A 16,907-nucleotide genomic window follows, 5' to 3' on the forward strand; every position below is an offset into this window, starting at 1 on the left:
GAAAAGTTTGTATATTAGATTTATATAAGCTGATGTAAATAGGTATAGTTATACCCATTGTCTATTATAAAGTTACTTATTATATTTATACGACCGTGCACTAACTATAGTATATACATACATATGTGTATATGTATACTATAGTTTTATACGAATACATGAAGTTCAATTTTCAATGCGAAGAAAATTATTCTTAGTTCGCGCATAGCTAGAACCAGATTGTATCTGTATAGTATATATCATATATATATATATAGTATATCGTGAGAAGAGTGATTGCACGAAGTGAAAGCAATTATTGAAATTTCAACATGACATTCTTGAAAACTATACAACCAGGTAAATTTAACAAAACTATTTTCTGTTTCCTAATACGATTTAATTGATTAAAGAATCAATTAAATCGTGTCTATTAAATGTAATATACAAATATCATATAACCTATAAAATTATTATTTTGTCTTAATTACACATTTGATTTTATGAAAGTATGCTTTTTACAGGTTTAAAATTATTTCAAACTTCCACGAAAATCTTAAATGTACCTGTACGAACTAAATATTATTTTATTTCCCCGGAGAAGTCAAAGTTTGTTGATAATGTAACAAACAGATCAATGTTTCTAGAAATCATACGTGGTATTGGAATTACACTTTCTAACTTCTTTAGTGAACCTGCAACAATAAACTATCCTTTTGAAAAGGGTCCCTTAAGTCCAAGATTCAGAGGTGAACATGCATTAAGAAGGTATTGGTATAAAGCTTTTTATATCAAGAGTACATAAAATTTGTACTGAAGAAAATGTAATAAATTTATTCTAATAGATATCCTTCAGGTGAAGAAAGATGTATTGCATGCAAATTATGTGAAGCAATTTGTCCAGCACAAGCAATCACTATTGAAGCAGAGGAAAGAGCAGATGGATCCCGCCGTACAACAAGATATGACATAGACATGACAAAATGTATATATTGTGGATTCTGTCAAGAAGCTTGTCCAGTGGATGCAATCGTGGAGGTAACGATTAATACATAAGCATATATATTAGTGCTTGTTTAAATTCAAATAGAGCTATTTTGTCTAAATTCAAATAATCCAGCCTTACCATTACTTAGTGTAATTTAAATTTCAGTATCAATTTAATATAATCCAAATCTAATGCAAAGAGAATAAATAGACATAGTAAGAGTAATATATTAATTTCTAAGTGTCAATATCTATCATAAAATGTAAACAATTCTATGTAGATATACGGTAATACCTATTACATAAGATTTATATTTACCATATGAATTATTTTTAGGGTCCAAACTTTGAATTTTCAACAGAAACACATGAAGAGTTATTGTACAACAAAGAAAAGTTGCTGAGTAACGGAGACAGGTGGGAATCAGAAATTGCTAGTAATATTTATGCGGATCATTTGTATCGCTAAATAAATTGTAAAATTTAATGAAATATAGTAATAATTAGTAGTAATAATAGAAGATGTCTATTATGTGTGAGCTATTTTATCAATAAAATGCTCGCTATATATGTATATATATATATCGGATATATATATATCAGAGAAGCAGGGGGGATAGGGTTGTCGGTGTTTGAGGAGTCTTCATTGAAGGTAGCCATCGTTGCGGTGTAATGAAGATACGATTTATTGACACAGGTATGAATAACACAGGTTTGACAATCTATCACGGTGGTGAGACGTTCGCGACACTAGTGACAGTGATCTCAGGTTCAATAACGAATCCGCGAGCTTATGTCCTGGTTTGCCACAGTGAAGGCATCTCGGGAGGCGGGCCGACGAGTGGCGTCGCTTTGCTTCAGGCTCCGCCGATGGATTATTTGGCGAAGGTACTGGCCTCTTCTTCGCGTGAGAGAAAATTCTCATTTCCCTCTGGAATTGCTCGAGGGTCCGAATATCGTCCCCGAATGCTATTCTTTCGAAACGCTGGTCGTACCAGATCAGTCGCAGAAGGATAACGGCGTTGATCAGCTCGACATCGGATAGACCTCCCCACTTCGCCGACAGAAGGGAGTGGAGGCGATTTCCGAAAGTCCCAGCGGTTTCGTCCTCCAGTGGTGATTCGTCGAGCACCCTGATTAGCGCCGAGGTTGCCGTCTCCGTGCCTCCGTAGCGAGCAAGAAAAAGTTCCCTAAACTTTGTCCAAGTAAGACCGTTGACCGGGACATGCGTAAGCCACTCTGCCGCGGTACCCTCTAAAGCACGACTTATAGCAATATATAACTCGTAGTCTCGTAGGGACACTTTGTCCATAACCGCACTAACAGCCGCGCACCACGAAGCTGGGCTGGTGCCCGCGTTCCCGGGGTTGAAACGGGGTAGCGCTACACTCATCGTCTCCGTACTCGGCCTTTGCGTCAGTGTCCGAATTAGCTCTTCCATGGCGTTGATCCGCCCTTGCATCTCTTGAATCCGTGCGGATCCCACTTCTGATGTCGGAGAAGCAGGGGGGGATAGGGTTGTCGGTGTTTGAGGAGTCTTCATTGAAGGTAGCCATCATTGCGGTGTAACGAAGATACGATTTATTGACACAGGTATGAATAACACAGGTTTGACAATCTATCACGGCGGTGAGACGTTCGCGACACTAGTGACAGTGATCTCAGGTTCAATAACGAATCCGCGGTCAACGGGATGACAGATAGGCGTTCTCGCTGAATCTAAGTCTGACTCGTAAACGATAATTGCTGAGCGTAAAAACGTTACTCTTTAGTCGACGGGAGCGCGTCGAAGAATGCGCGTCCCGTCCCGATGATTCCACAGAGGAAAACTATACTGGGGTGTGTCTAAGGACACGAGATCATCGGATTCGTCGAGGAAAGCCTTCGTTTAGGAAGTAAGGGAAATCGACGTTGCTGCTAATTGGTCAATCTCCATATCGGTGGTTAGAAAAAGATGCTAGCCGCCCTCGAGGGAAAGTTGCTAGTGGGAGACGCCGTTCGTTAAAAAAATATGTCTCCCCTATCTTCCCGTAGCTGGGACAAAGACTGTTTGTCTGTTTGAAGGACTTTAGTTAACTAAACCTTAAGATTTATTACGGGCCCTCGGGCTAGCCGAACATGTACTGCGGAGACGCATCGACATCTGGCAATCATCTTACTCGAAGAATAGGGTCTGCGTGTGGCGAGCCACGGGACAGAAACCGTTGGAATGTTTACTGTCGCGTGTCGCCACGAATATTTCTTTTAAGGAGAGCTATAGAATTATTCCATATGTTTGTTGGGCAAAGCGTTCATCCCTTGACCGCGGCTACGTTGGGCGACAGACTGTCGCCTCGAGCCAAAGCTCACCGTCACTAATCTCGAACAATTACAATCGGATTGAATAACTACAATAGTTTAGTTACAGTTATAGTAGACTTTAGATTGCAATGTTGCGGGGCTATCCGAAGGTTCCGGTGTCCTTTCATCTCCGACATATATATATCTTACATATTGTTAATTTTATTGCAAAAGAAGTAGTAATAATGAGACACTACTGATGCTACTTTTCCTTAGCATATACTTACCATATAAATGAATTTAATATCTGCGTTTTTTCCTTTCTATATATTGGTCACGTTACTTCATTTAAATCAATAAGAAATGAAATATTTATGTAAATAAATCACGTTATAAAATCACATGAATATCAATTATATTTGATGTTAATGAACAATGACTTAAAATATTATAATTTTCCATGTCTTCATATAAATTTTACACATTAAGTATCTCATTACTAATGAAAATTTTGCATATTATTACCTGTTCTTTTTATTAGTTTCTATACGTTTATTATTTACAAACATGTTTTAATCATTTTTAATATGTTTTTGTATTTATAATATTCTGTTTCCCCCTAAAAAATATCTTGAATAATCTTCCTACAGTAGTAATATAAATTACAAACTGTTATTCATATACATATATATATTCAGAATAAAAATGTATAACTCTACACTCATTATTTATAAAGGTATGGTTCTCATAACATTAAATTTTTAGTTTATCACATGAATGAAAAAATACCAACTAGTTAAAAATACAATTTGTACTTATCTCTCCGAAAATATCACAAAATATTTTGAAATCATTCAGTTTTATTTAAGTTTTATTAAAATATAATAAAAATATATTAATGAAATATGTAGGATATGAAAATAAATTATTTTATCAATACTTTCCAAATAGAAAAAATTCAATGTAAATAAAAAATTTTCTTCGACAGCAATTTTAACTCTTTTAAGACTAAAAACATTGTATCTTTCATTTATATTTTTCTTATTCTCAAAATATTTTTAAATTACAAGTAATATTACATTCATTCCATAAATATAAATGCATTACAATGAAAAGTGAAAATGTCATAAAAAATGAGTGACAATATATAGTTAAAATATAAATCAATATCGGATCTATCGAAAAAACTGAGTAATTTCTATGAAATCACGAAAAATCACTACTATTTATTCACAAACCACCGATGGATATGAACTTTTTAGATCTGTTCTGCAATCATATGTATTATTAACTATATGTATATATTTCTGACTTTATGGTTGGAAAGCTAATCATAAGATTAGCTTTTTGTAACTTTAGTATAAAAAACCAATAATTGAAAGCTCTTTTTTTGGTACTTAAACATAATTTATACCACTTATCTACTCAATTATGATAGATAGTACTGAAAGATGCTAATAAGAGAATGTATTTGTCAACTAAGAATATTTAAAATAATTATATTTAAATGTTTATAGGAAGAATGCATATCTCAAACAGTTTTATACTACATTGGAACTGATTAGAATCCTAAATCATTTACATTATTGAGTATAATATTATTAACATCGTAAATCCTAGGAAGAGTTCTGATATTATAAATTATGACTGTAATAGTGAAAGTAAAATGCTCATAATATGTATCATACGTAATATGCCCATAATTTATACTACATAATGTATGAAAATCCCCCCTAAGATATACATATGTGTATGTATATTGTTAAATACATACACACATACATGTGTAATATAGATATATGTGTGTGTATGTCAAAAATGTTTTGTAATATATATACATATATACATATATATTACGAAACATTTTTGACATTTAGAAGCATCCTAGAAAATTAGAATTAAAAAAATTAAATTTATATACTTCATCCTTCACGATTTATTCATATTGCAAAAGAGAAATTGTGCACTTAAAAATTCGGCCACAATATTATTATTATTATTTTTAGTACCTTAATTATACTGCACTTTAATAGCAACTTTATCTGTACGTAGTTTTTTAATTGATTTTATGTTTACATTGTATATCCTATATTCAATAACTTTTAATCAGTACATTCTTTAGTTCGTTTACGATGATAATTCCTTGCTAACGCATGAATAATTGTTACTAAAAAGTAACATATCATCAACATTACAAATTTATCAAATAACCATGAAATTGTTGTTGCTCCATCCTGAAAACAAAATAAATATTTAGAAATGTGTAAATACATTGCTCACAATAAATTAAGATCATACCATCGACGTTTTATCATGCAATTTTTCTTTCTGTTGAATAAGATACTTTTTCAATGGCTCTTGAAATTTCGAACCAATAAATGGTACAATTGCCAGCAGTTTTATGAATTTATCTAAAAGTTCTTCATTGAAAGCTATAATTACTGCAAGTTGTTGAATATGCATTTTTATAATCGCCTTTCCTATAAGTGTAGCTCCAAAAAATGTCCAAAATGGAATTAAGTAATGACCACATGTCAAGCCAGCAAGATCAAACAATGGATTGGGGATCTAAAAAAGATTTTTGTGTAAAAAATATATTGTAAATGTTTAATTTAATTTTAATAAAATTCGAAGATTATATAAAAATATTTTCTAAAAATATATAAAAATAAAACTTTTCCAATATAATAATAATAATAATATTATTATTATTATTATAATTATAATATAATTTTCTAATATAATAATAATATTTCTATATAAATAAAATTAATCTTTAATATTTAGAAAATAATTTAACTTACTGAAGCACAGGCAAGAATTCCCCAGAATCCAGCTTTTTGCACAAAATGTTTCATAATTAGCTTTAGTCGAATTAATAATGAAACATTTTCTCCATTTTCTAAAGCTTCTAAAGCTTCTAATTCTTTTAAATCTTCTTGATCAAATTCTTCATTTCTATTATTTTGTCTGCTAGTTCGAGCTGCCCTAGCCATAAAATATGGTGGTAGTTCACCAAGTGCAGTACCAGCACCCCAAAGCATAGCTTCTATGCGTACTTTTCTCATGATATTTAATATTCCTGCTGTCCACATTGGATCAATTGTTGTTGGACATATTATTTGATCAGGATATGGTGGTTCAGGAAAATTGAGAGCGCCACATTCATATGCAGCCATTGTGACAGCTGCTATATGTGGTCCTAGATACAGTACAAAAGTGTGTAAACCTGTACCAAGACCTACACTGGAAAGGACACCTAAACCTATCCAATATAACCACCAAATTATTTTTGTCTCCCATGCTTTCAATATCTGAAAATGTACAAATATTTGATGACTTTAAATATTAAGAAAAACAAAGATGAAAGACTAATATGCAAAATTTTTGTATAATAATTTACTATACTTTAATCATAGAACTTACCTGTTGATGTGGACCAGAAATTCTACTCAATATCAGAAATAATGTAATTATTGATACTATGCTCCATACTGTCTTTTTGTAATGCAATGCCTTTCTCCCTAAGCTAAATATATTATTAAAAAGTTCTCGGAAAAAATAATTCAATGTGGTAATTGGATGCTGCCACAAAGTTAAATGTTCAGAATCTAAATATAATTCATTGTCCAAATTATTTAAATCTCCTGAAAATGGTGCAGATGATTTTTTCTCTTCTACATTTTGTTGAGCACCATTAACAGGTGCCGAATCCTTCACACGTCGAATGGCAGTGGTATTTTCCAACATGATACTTCCTAACTGATTATTCTGCAAAGATAATAAAACAGATCATAAATAAATTTATGATTATTTAATAAATAAAGCATTACAAAATATGTAATATATTAGAAATGAATAAAATATTATAGTCATGTCACACATATTGTCATATATGTTACACAATTTAAAGCAGCAAAAAATTAAAAAATATCACAAATTTGTTATTACTGTGTTCAACAATTTATTCCCAATACTTCGTTTTAAAAATATGAATGGAATATTATAAAATTAAATTAATGGCATTGATTACTGTAATATAATAATTTTAATAATATATGCTAAAATATTATATTACTTCATACTGATATTGATATTGAATATTAATAAAATCATTAAAAACTCATTGAAGCAATATTAATGTTATAGTTAAGTATACAAAATGATCAGTAATAAAATATTTAGCCACCATGAGTTTCACATGCAATATAAAAAAGGAATATATTATATATGAAGATTTTTTAAAATTACAAATAGGAAAATACTTATGTAATGCAAAAATGTAATGTTAAATTATTAAGACATTAAAAAATGATATAAAAAAATGATAATTCCAAACACTTCATATTAACAAGATTAAATTAGTTTGCAGCCATGTACAAAGTGTTTAATATAAAATCTTTACTTTATTAATAAAGACATTATACGTAATATCTTTATCATATTATAAAATTGAACACTACTTTCATGCTGTTTCGTTTCTGGTAGGTTAGTGTTAAATTATTTACTCTTACTATTATTGTAGTTTCATTAAGTTATTTATTCTCATTAATTTTTCAAAATATTTATGACACATAATGTTAATGTAACTAGTATTAGATTAATGAATTTATGAATCAATAATTACACGTAACTAAATATGTTTTAATATTTGTATAATAATAAACAGCATACAATTATTTGTAGAATGGATACATTCTATACCATATTTGCGCTGTTCCCTGAAATGTGCAGATGGTGTTTTAACGAGCCATTAAATGATTTCTGCTAATTCGTAAAACTGGCTTCACTGTAGTAGAATTCATTGAGTTTCTGCTACCCGTATGAAAATAGTGTCTTCAAAATTCTGTATAATACTGGTAACAGCTACATTCGAAATAGTGCTCATCTTTGAATCTATTTTCCATCATGTCATCATCAAGCTGCATTAGTTGTATTATTAACTAATTACTGTTATAATCATAAAGGAATAAAAATATTCTAATAATTATTTTCTATTAATACTGATTACCAATAAGAAACATTAATTTCCAAATAATACAAATAAAACAATGACAAATATAATTTATTGAATTAAGATATGAATTACTTTTACAATCTGTACCATATTATATAATAAAAACTTTAAAAAGAAATTTTACATAAGAGATTAACAAAATTATATAATTTTAACAGATAAAACTATAAGTGGACAATTAAACAATCTGATTTTGTTTTCTTTCAAAAAATTGAACATTATTTAACAGTATTTATTGAAACATTTTAAATATAAATACAGATATAACTTTATGTACATTGATTTGCATATACATAAAACTATTAAATACACAAAATTATTGTTTAAATTATTATAAAAATTGTTTGGAAGTAAAGTTTTTGGTGAACAATTTAAGTACAAACGGTTGTTTCTAATATATTTAATTTTTATATAATCTGCATGGTAATACAGGTACAAATATTCACTATAATTCATTGTTGATTTTAATTTCTTTAAATGTGTGCCATAAATCAGAAATATACTGCAATATACAAAATAACATATACAAATATTCCATTAAAGTTAAATTTAAAATAAATAGATATATATGTATAAATTTACTTACTGTGCTGACAAATACTTTAAAACTCACATGATTTAAAACAGAAATATTATTACATATTTTCTAATAATTTACTTTTAATTGTAATTAAAAAACACTGTGATTTTCAATAACTATATAAAATAAAATAGTTATTAATCTATCCTGAACATTAAAGATGGTTTTATGAATTTCTCACTATTATTTATATTTCAAATATTTAATTTCACTAATCTAACATATGTATTCGCGAGTTAATTTAACCTGCAATTTTTTATCTTATACATTTTGTACACGATTAGTATTACATGTATAAGATTCTAATTACTAATTGGGATTAATTATTGATGTTTTATCTAAATAACACTTAAAACTGCATATTATGTTGTCTGAAATTGCGAAAATTTATGCTACTATACAGAAATCGCACGTGAAACTAAGCCACGAAAACATAATTTGAATGCTGGAAATTTATTTCATATTTTAATGTTTCTCAAAGAAATACGTACAGAATATTTTATCAAAATGTGTTTTCAAAATACAATATTTCTTTTTATGAAATATCGAACATGATATAATATAATACAATCTGATAACATAAAATGTAATTGAATTACCTTTTAACCTTAAAATACGAATATGGCTAAGTGCTGGATCAATCGAAAATGTTTTTTTTCAAATCATTATGAAACACACATTTGAGTAAAAAATAAAGTGCCTGGTGATATCTGAAGTGATCGATAATTAGCATATGCACTTAAAAAAAACAATGTTTTTATTCAACTTAATTAATTAAACTGTCAACTCGACAGTAACACATTTATATTTATATACATATATATGAACCCACAACACTTCCTATATGTATATTGTATAAGTGCAAGTACGCGCAAGTCTCCATGTATAAAAGTGCCTAATCATTAGTCTTTTAGGTAATACAATTCCTCTATATAATCATCGCCTTATATTGAATACCTCGCATATCTTACACTGACATAATTCTAAATTATTACTTGCTAACACAATAAACATTGACCAATCAGCGTTTTTGTAAATAAGTATTGACACTTTAATTATACTTCACATGAATGATTTTAAAATACAAGACATGTCTCTTGCCTTTTCCTTCTTCATATTTTATTTTAATGAAATAAACAACATGATATATAAATATGAAATTTCTAATAGCTATAAAAATAAACTAGAGTTATAAGCACGTGGTTCAAGATCTAATATTTTTAAATTTAGTGATTTTTATCAGATTCATGTTTTGTAACTTTATTTAATTATTAAATTACGTAGCATATTCAACAGTAGATATGTTGGTATCATATTATGAACTTAATTGTTAATGGCTGATATGTGCAGTTCTTACATTTTCGTGTAATCAAAGTCAAATGATAAATCAGACATTATTAACTGTAATGTTGACAGTGGCGTTCGTTGGAGTACGAAATTTTGTGTTTACATCGAATAACTGATAAATTTTTATTTACAATGTTAAAATACAATATATATAATAATGAAAATTATTTAAAAAATAAAACGATACATCTTTTACTAACTTAGAACGAAATATGTACTTTCAATATCGATCTGTTATAACAATAAGCCGGATAAAATTAACATTTATAGAAATATAAAATGAAAAAATGGCAGATATTTTAACTCCATTTGTATATTGGGCTCAAACAGAGCAACAAATTACATTAAAGGTAGACTTGACTGATACTTGGGTATGTAATTTCTAATATATAAATTTTATTGTTTATCAGCTTATATATATCAAATTATATTTTGTAGCATGTTAAAGTTCACATGAATGAGAACAAATTAAGGGTTACTGTTTATGGACAAGGCGCGAGAGGTCTTAATGAATATGGATTTAGCTTGGATTTACATTCATCTATTAATGTTGAGGTAACTTATATTGTTCAAATAAATTTTATAATTATGATTTATTACATAGACACATATTTGTGTTTTTAATGGATAAATGTGAGTAAGCTTGCAATTTATATTCACATTTTTTTTATAATCTTAAATGATAAGTAAGATACATTGTCATTTATAGGTAAATTATTTTTAGCATGCTTCAATAAGTTTTACTAAATTTCTTAAGCTAAGATTTTTTACGCATTATAACTCAATAACAAAATAAATAATATGAAATGTATAGTTGTTAGAAAAGATCCCTGTTTTTTTGTAACAATTGTAGCAATAATATTTTACTTTATCTTATGGAGTAACTTGGGGTTAGGATGGCAAGGCTAAAAGTGACAGAGCTATCTATAATGATTTCCAACTACTTATAATAGAATAATGATAATGTATAATATTTTACACGGATCAGTATGCTATGAAGTTCGGAATCCATGTAAAATCCATACATCACGACAGTGTGAATCCAATATTATATTTTATTTCACTCGTCATGTATAATAATGCATTGTCTTTTAATATGTAATATAAAAATAATATGGAAATATTTATAATACCATTTGCTTTATGGCATATCATCATTTCTAAAATTTGTATATCTTTAATTTTTAGTAAGAAGATAACATGTTCTATATTACAAGTACAAATAATAAAAGTAAAATTGTTTATTATAGGAAAGTAATTACAAAGTAACAGCTCGACAAGTTGATTTTACATTGGGTAAAAAGTGTCCTGCTTGGTGGCCAAGATTAACTAGTCAACCACAAAAGCCATCATGGCTGAAAATCGATTTTGATAAATGGACAAGCGAAGATTTAGATGATAACGAAGATGAAAGACGAGATGTATGCAGTGATTATCCCGACATGTACGATAAACTTCATGAAGAAGAGTTTGGTTATAGAAAAGGTATACTTTATTAAAAAATGTTTTAATATACATAATAATTGAAATACATTTCAATATTAATAATATTTACAATTATTCATTGCGCAGAAGATTTCAAAAAAGTGTATCTAATTATCTATAACCTTTGTCAATTTGTTGGTTTTATCTATATTCTAACTGTAATGGGAATTACGTATTCGCGAGATGGACCAGGTTAGTAACTGTATGATATATTTAAAATTAGTTAAATATAATAATACCTAAATTGATTTTTTTAATTAGTAAATTTCTAATTGTAGCATCTATGAAAGAAACTTATGTAGCTGTTGGGAATGCAATGAAATTTATACAACTTATACAATTTTTAGAAGTTATGCATTCATTATTTGGTTACACTAAGAGTAGTACATTTGTAACATTTGTACAAGTGGGAGGCAGAGCATTTATTTTATTTATTATGATCGAGGCTGAACCACGTATGCAAACGAAACCAGTTGTCTTTTATCTTTTCCTTGTATGGAGTATAGTAGAAGTATTTAGGTATCCTTATTATCTCACGCAATTACTTAAAATCGAGATTTCATTTTTAACATGGCTAAGATATACAATATGGATGCCTTTATATCCATTAGGCTTCCTTTGTGAAGGGATTATAATATTAAGAAATATCCCATATTTTGAAGAGACGCAGAAGTTTACTGTTTCTTTACCAAATTCTTGGAATTTTGCATTTCATTTTCCATCGTTTTTAAAGATATATTTACTCATATTCTGTTTACCCTTTATGTACATGCTGATGTCTCGCATGAATCAAATACGTTATAAAAAGTTAGGCAAATCTAGGTTGAAAAAAAAGTATGCGTGATGTAAAACAAGATAAGATAAAGAAATTAAAGTATTAGAAAATTTCATCAATGGTTTAATTATTACAAGTACAATTTATCCCTAGAAGTAGAATGAAATGATTAAACAAAAGAAAAAAAGCTATCTTTACTGTAAATATATTTATTTTAAACATATGATATATAACCATGTTGAAGAGATTTTACATGCAATATTTAGAAAATACATTAAAGAGAACATTTTAGTCTCTTTGTATTTATAAATACAAAGCTAATATGAGTAGATCTTATGTATAAGTATGATTTTGTAATTATAAATAAATCAAGTATTACTAAACAAATTTTATTTTTATTTATATCTATTTTAATATCTTCATCTCCTTGTAATGTTTCAGATTTATAACAAATATTTTGTATAGTTTCATATTATTTGTCATATTACGTTTTATTTTTATGTGATTGTTTCAAATATATTGCTAGTTATATTTTAACGCCTGTAATATATGAAATATTAGTTAGAAGTGTGATAGTGAGCAATTTGATCAGTATCTTCGATTTTTTCGAACTTTAATATGTTATAAAATGTTATTTAAGTAAGCAGAATATCACAAGAGATGTGTCGCAAAACTAAATCTAAATCTAACCTCAATCCAAGAAAAACACTAGAAAATTTGCGATTCTCCTGCTAGAGTTAAACCGGTAATGTTGTCGATTAAAGGTGTCTTTAATTTTAGTGATCTTAAAATGTCATAAAACTCAACATTTTGAACAACTTTTATCTGTACATATAACCTGCGCTCGACCTTACCTTTTAATATATGGGATTAGTAGTAATATTAATTCGGCCGCCAGCATTTCGTTGCTTAATCAAAGTAATGCACAAAACTTTCTGACAGAAATTTTTATTAAGTTTTCAAAATAGTACATGATGAATCTTTTCGTAATTATGAATAATCATTATTTTAAATATTATATAAATTCTTCTTTTTAAGTAGAAACTCTTTTCTTTAATCATGTTATTGTCATGTATAAAATAATGAGTATAACCAGCTATAAGTAATATCAAATTGGTGAGAATGTCCAACTATGTAATTAACATGACCATGATATAATTAAATGTTTATTTTTTAAATGTTTACTTTACAACTTAAAAAGTAGAGATGATAGAGTTTTTTTAAACCTTTACTTACAGATAGATTGCAGCAATTTCTAACGAATCAATGACAACAAAAATTTGTCAAATATACAAAAGTTATTATATTCTATATAAATGAATTATGTTTTGAATGTTGTAACATATTATACACAGTATTTACGTATGATTAATTTGTCTTTAATAACAACAATTTATATAAATAATACATCTGATTTAAACTACAATGCCAAAAGAATATTACAATGATATTTGTGTTTTACTTTTGAATATTACAATACTAAACAGACATAATGTCAATAGATAAATACTTCAAAAGTACTTCCTATTGTTTTCTTATTTATATGAATTATATATATTTTTGGCACTTACTATGTAAGGATTGTAAATGACATTAAATTTAATATATAGAAAATTAAGAGTTTTATCAACGAATGTTTAAAGTTTAATAATTTAGCTTGATCAGCCTTACAATAGCCCTTGCATATTCTATAATTTAAAATTAAATTAAATTAAACGTCTTTTGCATTACTAGGATGAGCGTGCTAGTTCAATATGTGGTGGTACGAGGAGATCTTCTGGCGACAATGAAGTGGCCCATCGGCGCAGTTATAGCTCAAGCATGCCATGCGTGTACTGCTGTTACTCATCTTTTTTATAATGACAATTACACACAAGCCTACCTTGCCAATTTAGATGCTATGCACAAAGTTGTCTTGGAAGTAAGTATATCCAGGAACTATATATATCATAGGTATTAAACGTCAATTCGAATGTATTATTGTGCATAACTATTGTGTATACAGTTTTTAAAACAGCGAAGGAGTATGGTGACATTTATAGTATACTCGTACATGGATATATTTATATGTATATAAATGTTAGATTCCAGATGAGACCAGTTTAAACAATTTATGTTTAACATTGACAAATGAGAACATTGATCATAAGGTCTGGATTGAACAGCCTGATAATATTCCAACGTGTTTGGCAACAAAACCTTACCCAAAGGATAAAGTAAAATCATATTTCAAGAAATATAAGTTACTTAAATTGTAAAAGGATACAATTTTCATTATACAGCTACATTATCCTCTTTTATATTGTACATCAATTGTAATAAAACTAAATAGTAATATAAAATAAAATAGTATTAAATATAGTACTATATATTTTAAGGAATAGTCAGTATCAAGTTTTAGTACCTCAAACATTGTCATTTGCAATGCTATAAAACGAATTGAACTCTGCTTAGGAATATGTCAAGAAAAATCTAGTAATATGTTTCATATTGTATTAAAAAGATAACAAGTCGATCTTATGCCCTTGTGAATCTCTTTTTGCTTTATTTTTTTATATATATAACAATAAATAGGAATTATTTCCAATTCGGGATTTACTATACGCCAATATGAAAACGATAGATATATACTTATTCTTTATTTAACAATACCTGACAGTATTGACAATGTGTACACGTTACTCCTTTGCTTTACAGTTGATATTATTACTAATCTAGATGAAAATTATGTCGAGATATGCATTATTAACTGATATTTGTATAAAAATCTTCCCTTGCGATCGCGCAGAAATGTGCACTTTTTTTATTAGACGTACCGAAGGCAATAAAATGGCATAGGTACGCATATATGTATTGTGCACATAAATGACACATACTGGGAAAAGAAATTTTTAACCGTTCCTCGTTAAAATAATCATATGGTATTAGTTTTTCGATAAAAATAAAATTCCAAGTTTCGTAGTTGAACTTATTATACAAATTTTGATTAAGCGAGAAAACTAGATCTGGCGAGAATAATATAATTTAAATTAAAAAAAATCTTAGAAACATAGTAATGTATAATAAAGGTAATAATTAATAGCAGCTATATAAATACATAATATTATAATTATGCTTAAATGCATTTGGTTGCATTTTAGCAAGCAAATAAATAAACAGAAAAATAACATTGACTGAAATTTACGTGAATATACGTTCAATTCATCTTCAGCTAAAGAAGGTAGAGCAAAATGATTAATGTTTTCAACTTTTTACATCTTGTGCTTCCACGAGATATGTCCACATAAAAAACACGCAGAGAGAAAAATTATTTCTTCGCATAGAGTGCAACGTATTTTAGCAAAGAAAACACGTTGACAATAATGTTAATAGACCAATAAAATTGTTTATTGTTTTAGAACTTTGCTATCGCTATATTACGTTGTGCAAACGATATTTGGATAATTCGGTCATTAATTTTACTCTCCTTAGAAATAAAGTAATTTATAAATTACTGATGTTTACGTTTACATTATAAACAAATTGTCGATAAAATTATGATGTCGTTCTAACCGCATTTTCGGTAGTAAGCTCTAAATATTTATGTACACGCACTATTTGCGGACGCTAAACACTGTAAGTACACTTATTTACAACACCCGATGGCAAGAAGATTATTTCGGCATACATGTATTTTATATGCCAAAAAAGAAAAAAAAATATATATATGTAAAAAAATATATATATTTCTTTTTCTTAAATACATAGCTCGATTTTCTTCGCGTTAAACTGGATGAATTGTATTTTTACGATGGAGTATACACAGAGGTCTTTGAAAATATGTACTATCTTCTTTTAAAATACTTGTATCACTGCCCCTCTTCTTTTTCGGCTTCCTCTTCTAGCCAATCATGAAGAATATTCCTTCTTCTCTGAAAAAACGAGGCGAAAGGGAATCTGTTGTAAATATTTGTAGAAATATTTTGTAAAGCTTAAAGCAAATACGATAGATTTGTATACATTCAAAGATGAAGAAGATGATCGCTTTGAAATATACAAAGTAGGTACGATGCTTATACGTACAGGTCGCTATCTATTCGAAACGAATCAATTTTTCATTGTTTATGCATTTCATTAATCATCAATTACGATTACAAATTACGTTATCGTGCCGATAAGCAAAGCAAACGAGAATGTAAGCGGATAATTTTACAAAGAAGCAGTCTGGAACGTTGCTTTTGACGTTAATCTACATATTTTGCGTTCTTCGTTCTAATTAGGAAAAAGAAAAAAGAAAAAAGAAAAAAATGCAGCTACAAGCAAGTCTTTGAACGTGTTAAAGTGTTATTAATTTCTTGATCGTCACCTTGAAGCTTCAAGTACAAAGAAGTGGCAAGAAAGTCGAATTGGAAATTAATTTTTACGACTGTAAATATATCTTCTATCTCTTAGTACTTTTTTGATATATTATATACGTA

General features: G+C 28.4%; 5 protein-coding genes and 1 long non-coding RNA gene across 26 annotated transcripts in view; 3 read left to right on the forward strand and 3 right to left on the reverse strand.

Annotated features, from left to right (window-relative positions):
* The first annotated feature begins 182 nt into the window (after positions 1 to 182).
* Positions 183 to 1,487, forward strand: ND-23 (NADH dehydrogenase (ubiquinone) 23 kDa subunit). Its single transcript, XM_033341319.2, has 4 exons — positions 183 to 339; positions 504 to 747; positions 825 to 1,017; positions 1,304 to 1,487. The coding sequence occupies exons 1-4, from the start codon at positions 312 to 314 to the stop codon at positions 1,433 to 1,435; spliced, it is 597 nt and encodes a 198-aa protein (XP_033197210.1). The 5' UTR covers positions 183 to 311; the 3' UTR covers positions 1,436 to 1,487.
* Positions 1,488 to 5,158: 3,671 nt separating this feature from the next.
* Positions 5,159 to 9,622, reverse strand: LOC117160513 (vacuole membrane protein 1). Of its 6 annotated transcripts, none has more exons than XM_076624898.1 (6): positions 9,443 to 9,622; positions 7,951 to 8,142; positions 6,673 to 7,017; positions 6,051 to 6,560; positions 5,545 to 5,814; positions 5,159 to 5,480 (listed from the first exon to the last, which is right to left on the reverse strand). In XM_076624898.1, exons 2-6 carry the CDS (start codon positions 7,951 to 7,953, stop codon positions 5,349 to 5,351), a joined length of 1,260 nt encoding a protein of 419 aa, XP_076481013.1. In that variant the 5' UTR covers positions 7,954 to 8,142; positions 9,443 to 9,622; the 3' UTR covers positions 5,159 to 5,348. The 6 variants fall into 6 exon arrangements, with proteins under 6 accessions (XP_076481013.1, XP_033197199.1, XP_076481014.1 ...); XM_033341308.2 differs by having other exon boundaries at positions 7,951 to 8,168; XM_076624899.1 differs by having other exon boundaries at positions 7,921 to 8,168.
* A 16-nt stretch (positions 9,623 to 9,638) lies between these two features.
* Hacd2 (3-hydroxyacyl-CoA dehydratase 2) lies at positions 9,639 to 12,565 on the forward strand. 3 transcript variants are annotated; one of them, XM_033341310.2, is made up of 6 exons: positions 9,639 to 9,757; positions 10,461 to 10,561; positions 10,629 to 10,745; positions 11,441 to 11,675; positions 11,763 to 11,867; positions 11,954 to 12,565. In XM_033341310.2, the coding sequence occupies exons 2-6, from the start codon at positions 10,478 to 10,480 to the stop codon at positions 12,517 to 12,519; spliced, it is 1,107 nt and encodes a 368-aa protein (XP_033197201.1). In that variant the 5' UTR covers positions 9,639 to 9,757; positions 10,461 to 10,477; the 3' UTR covers positions 12,520 to 12,565. The 3 variants fall into 3 exon arrangements, with proteins under 3 accessions (XP_033197201.1, XP_076481017.1, XP_076481016.1); XM_076624902.1 differs by lacking the exon at positions 10,461 to 10,561 and having other exon boundaries at positions 9,672 to 9,757; XM_076624901.1 differs by lacking the exon at positions 9,639 to 9,757 and having other exon boundaries at positions 10,128 to 10,540.
* A 74-nt stretch (positions 12,566 to 12,639) lies between these two features.
* LOC143303656 (uncharacterized) lies at positions 12,640 to 13,280 on the reverse strand. Its single transcript, XR_013060171.1, has 2 exons — positions 13,141 to 13,280; positions 12,640 to 12,990 (listed from the first exon to the last, which is right to left on the reverse strand). It is a non-coding gene; the product is annotated as an uncharacterized LOC143303656 (long non-coding RNA).
* LOC117160518 (putative peptidyl-tRNA hydrolase PTRHD1) lies at positions 13,038 to 14,827 on the forward strand. 3 transcript variants are annotated; one of them, XM_033341324.2, is made up of 3 exons: positions 13,038 to 13,195; positions 14,185 to 14,371; positions 14,535 to 14,827. In XM_033341324.2, the coding sequence occupies exons 2-3, from the start codon at positions 14,186 to 14,188 to the stop codon at positions 14,706 to 14,708; spliced, it is 360 nt and encodes a 119-aa protein (XP_033197215.1). In that variant the 5' UTR covers positions 13,038 to 13,195; position 14,185; the 3' UTR covers positions 14,709 to 14,827. The 3 variants fall into 3 exon arrangements, with proteins under 3 accessions (XP_033197215.1, XP_076481026.1, XP_033197213.1); XM_076624911.1 differs by having other exon boundaries at positions 13,084 to 13,214; XM_033341322.2 differs by lacking the exon at positions 13,038 to 13,195 and adding an exon at positions 13,213 to 13,368.
* Positions 14,428 to 16,907, reverse strand: part of LOC117160512 (uncharacterized) — a 120,483-nt gene continuing 118,003 nt past the window's right edge. For all 12 annotated transcript variants that reach the window (XM_033341299.2, XM_033341294.2, XM_076624895.1 and 9 more), the window contains one exon: positions 14,428 to 16,361. Coding sequence is in view for 1 of the 12 variants with exons in the window: in XM_076624890.1 (XP_076481005.1) it covers positions 16,299 to 16,361 (63 nt within the window). In the remaining 11 variants the exon portion in view is untranslated. The remainder of the gene's footprint in view (positions 16,362 to 16,907) is intronic.

The sequence above is a fragment of the Bombus vancouverensis genome, chromosome 15 (assembly GCF_051014615.1).
Source record: "Bombus vancouverensis nearcticus chromosome 15, iyBomVanc1_principal, whole genome shotgun sequence".
In the NCBI taxonomy this organism is placed as follows: Eukaryota; Metazoa; Arthropoda; class Insecta; order Hymenoptera; family Apidae; genus Bombus; species Bombus vancouverensis.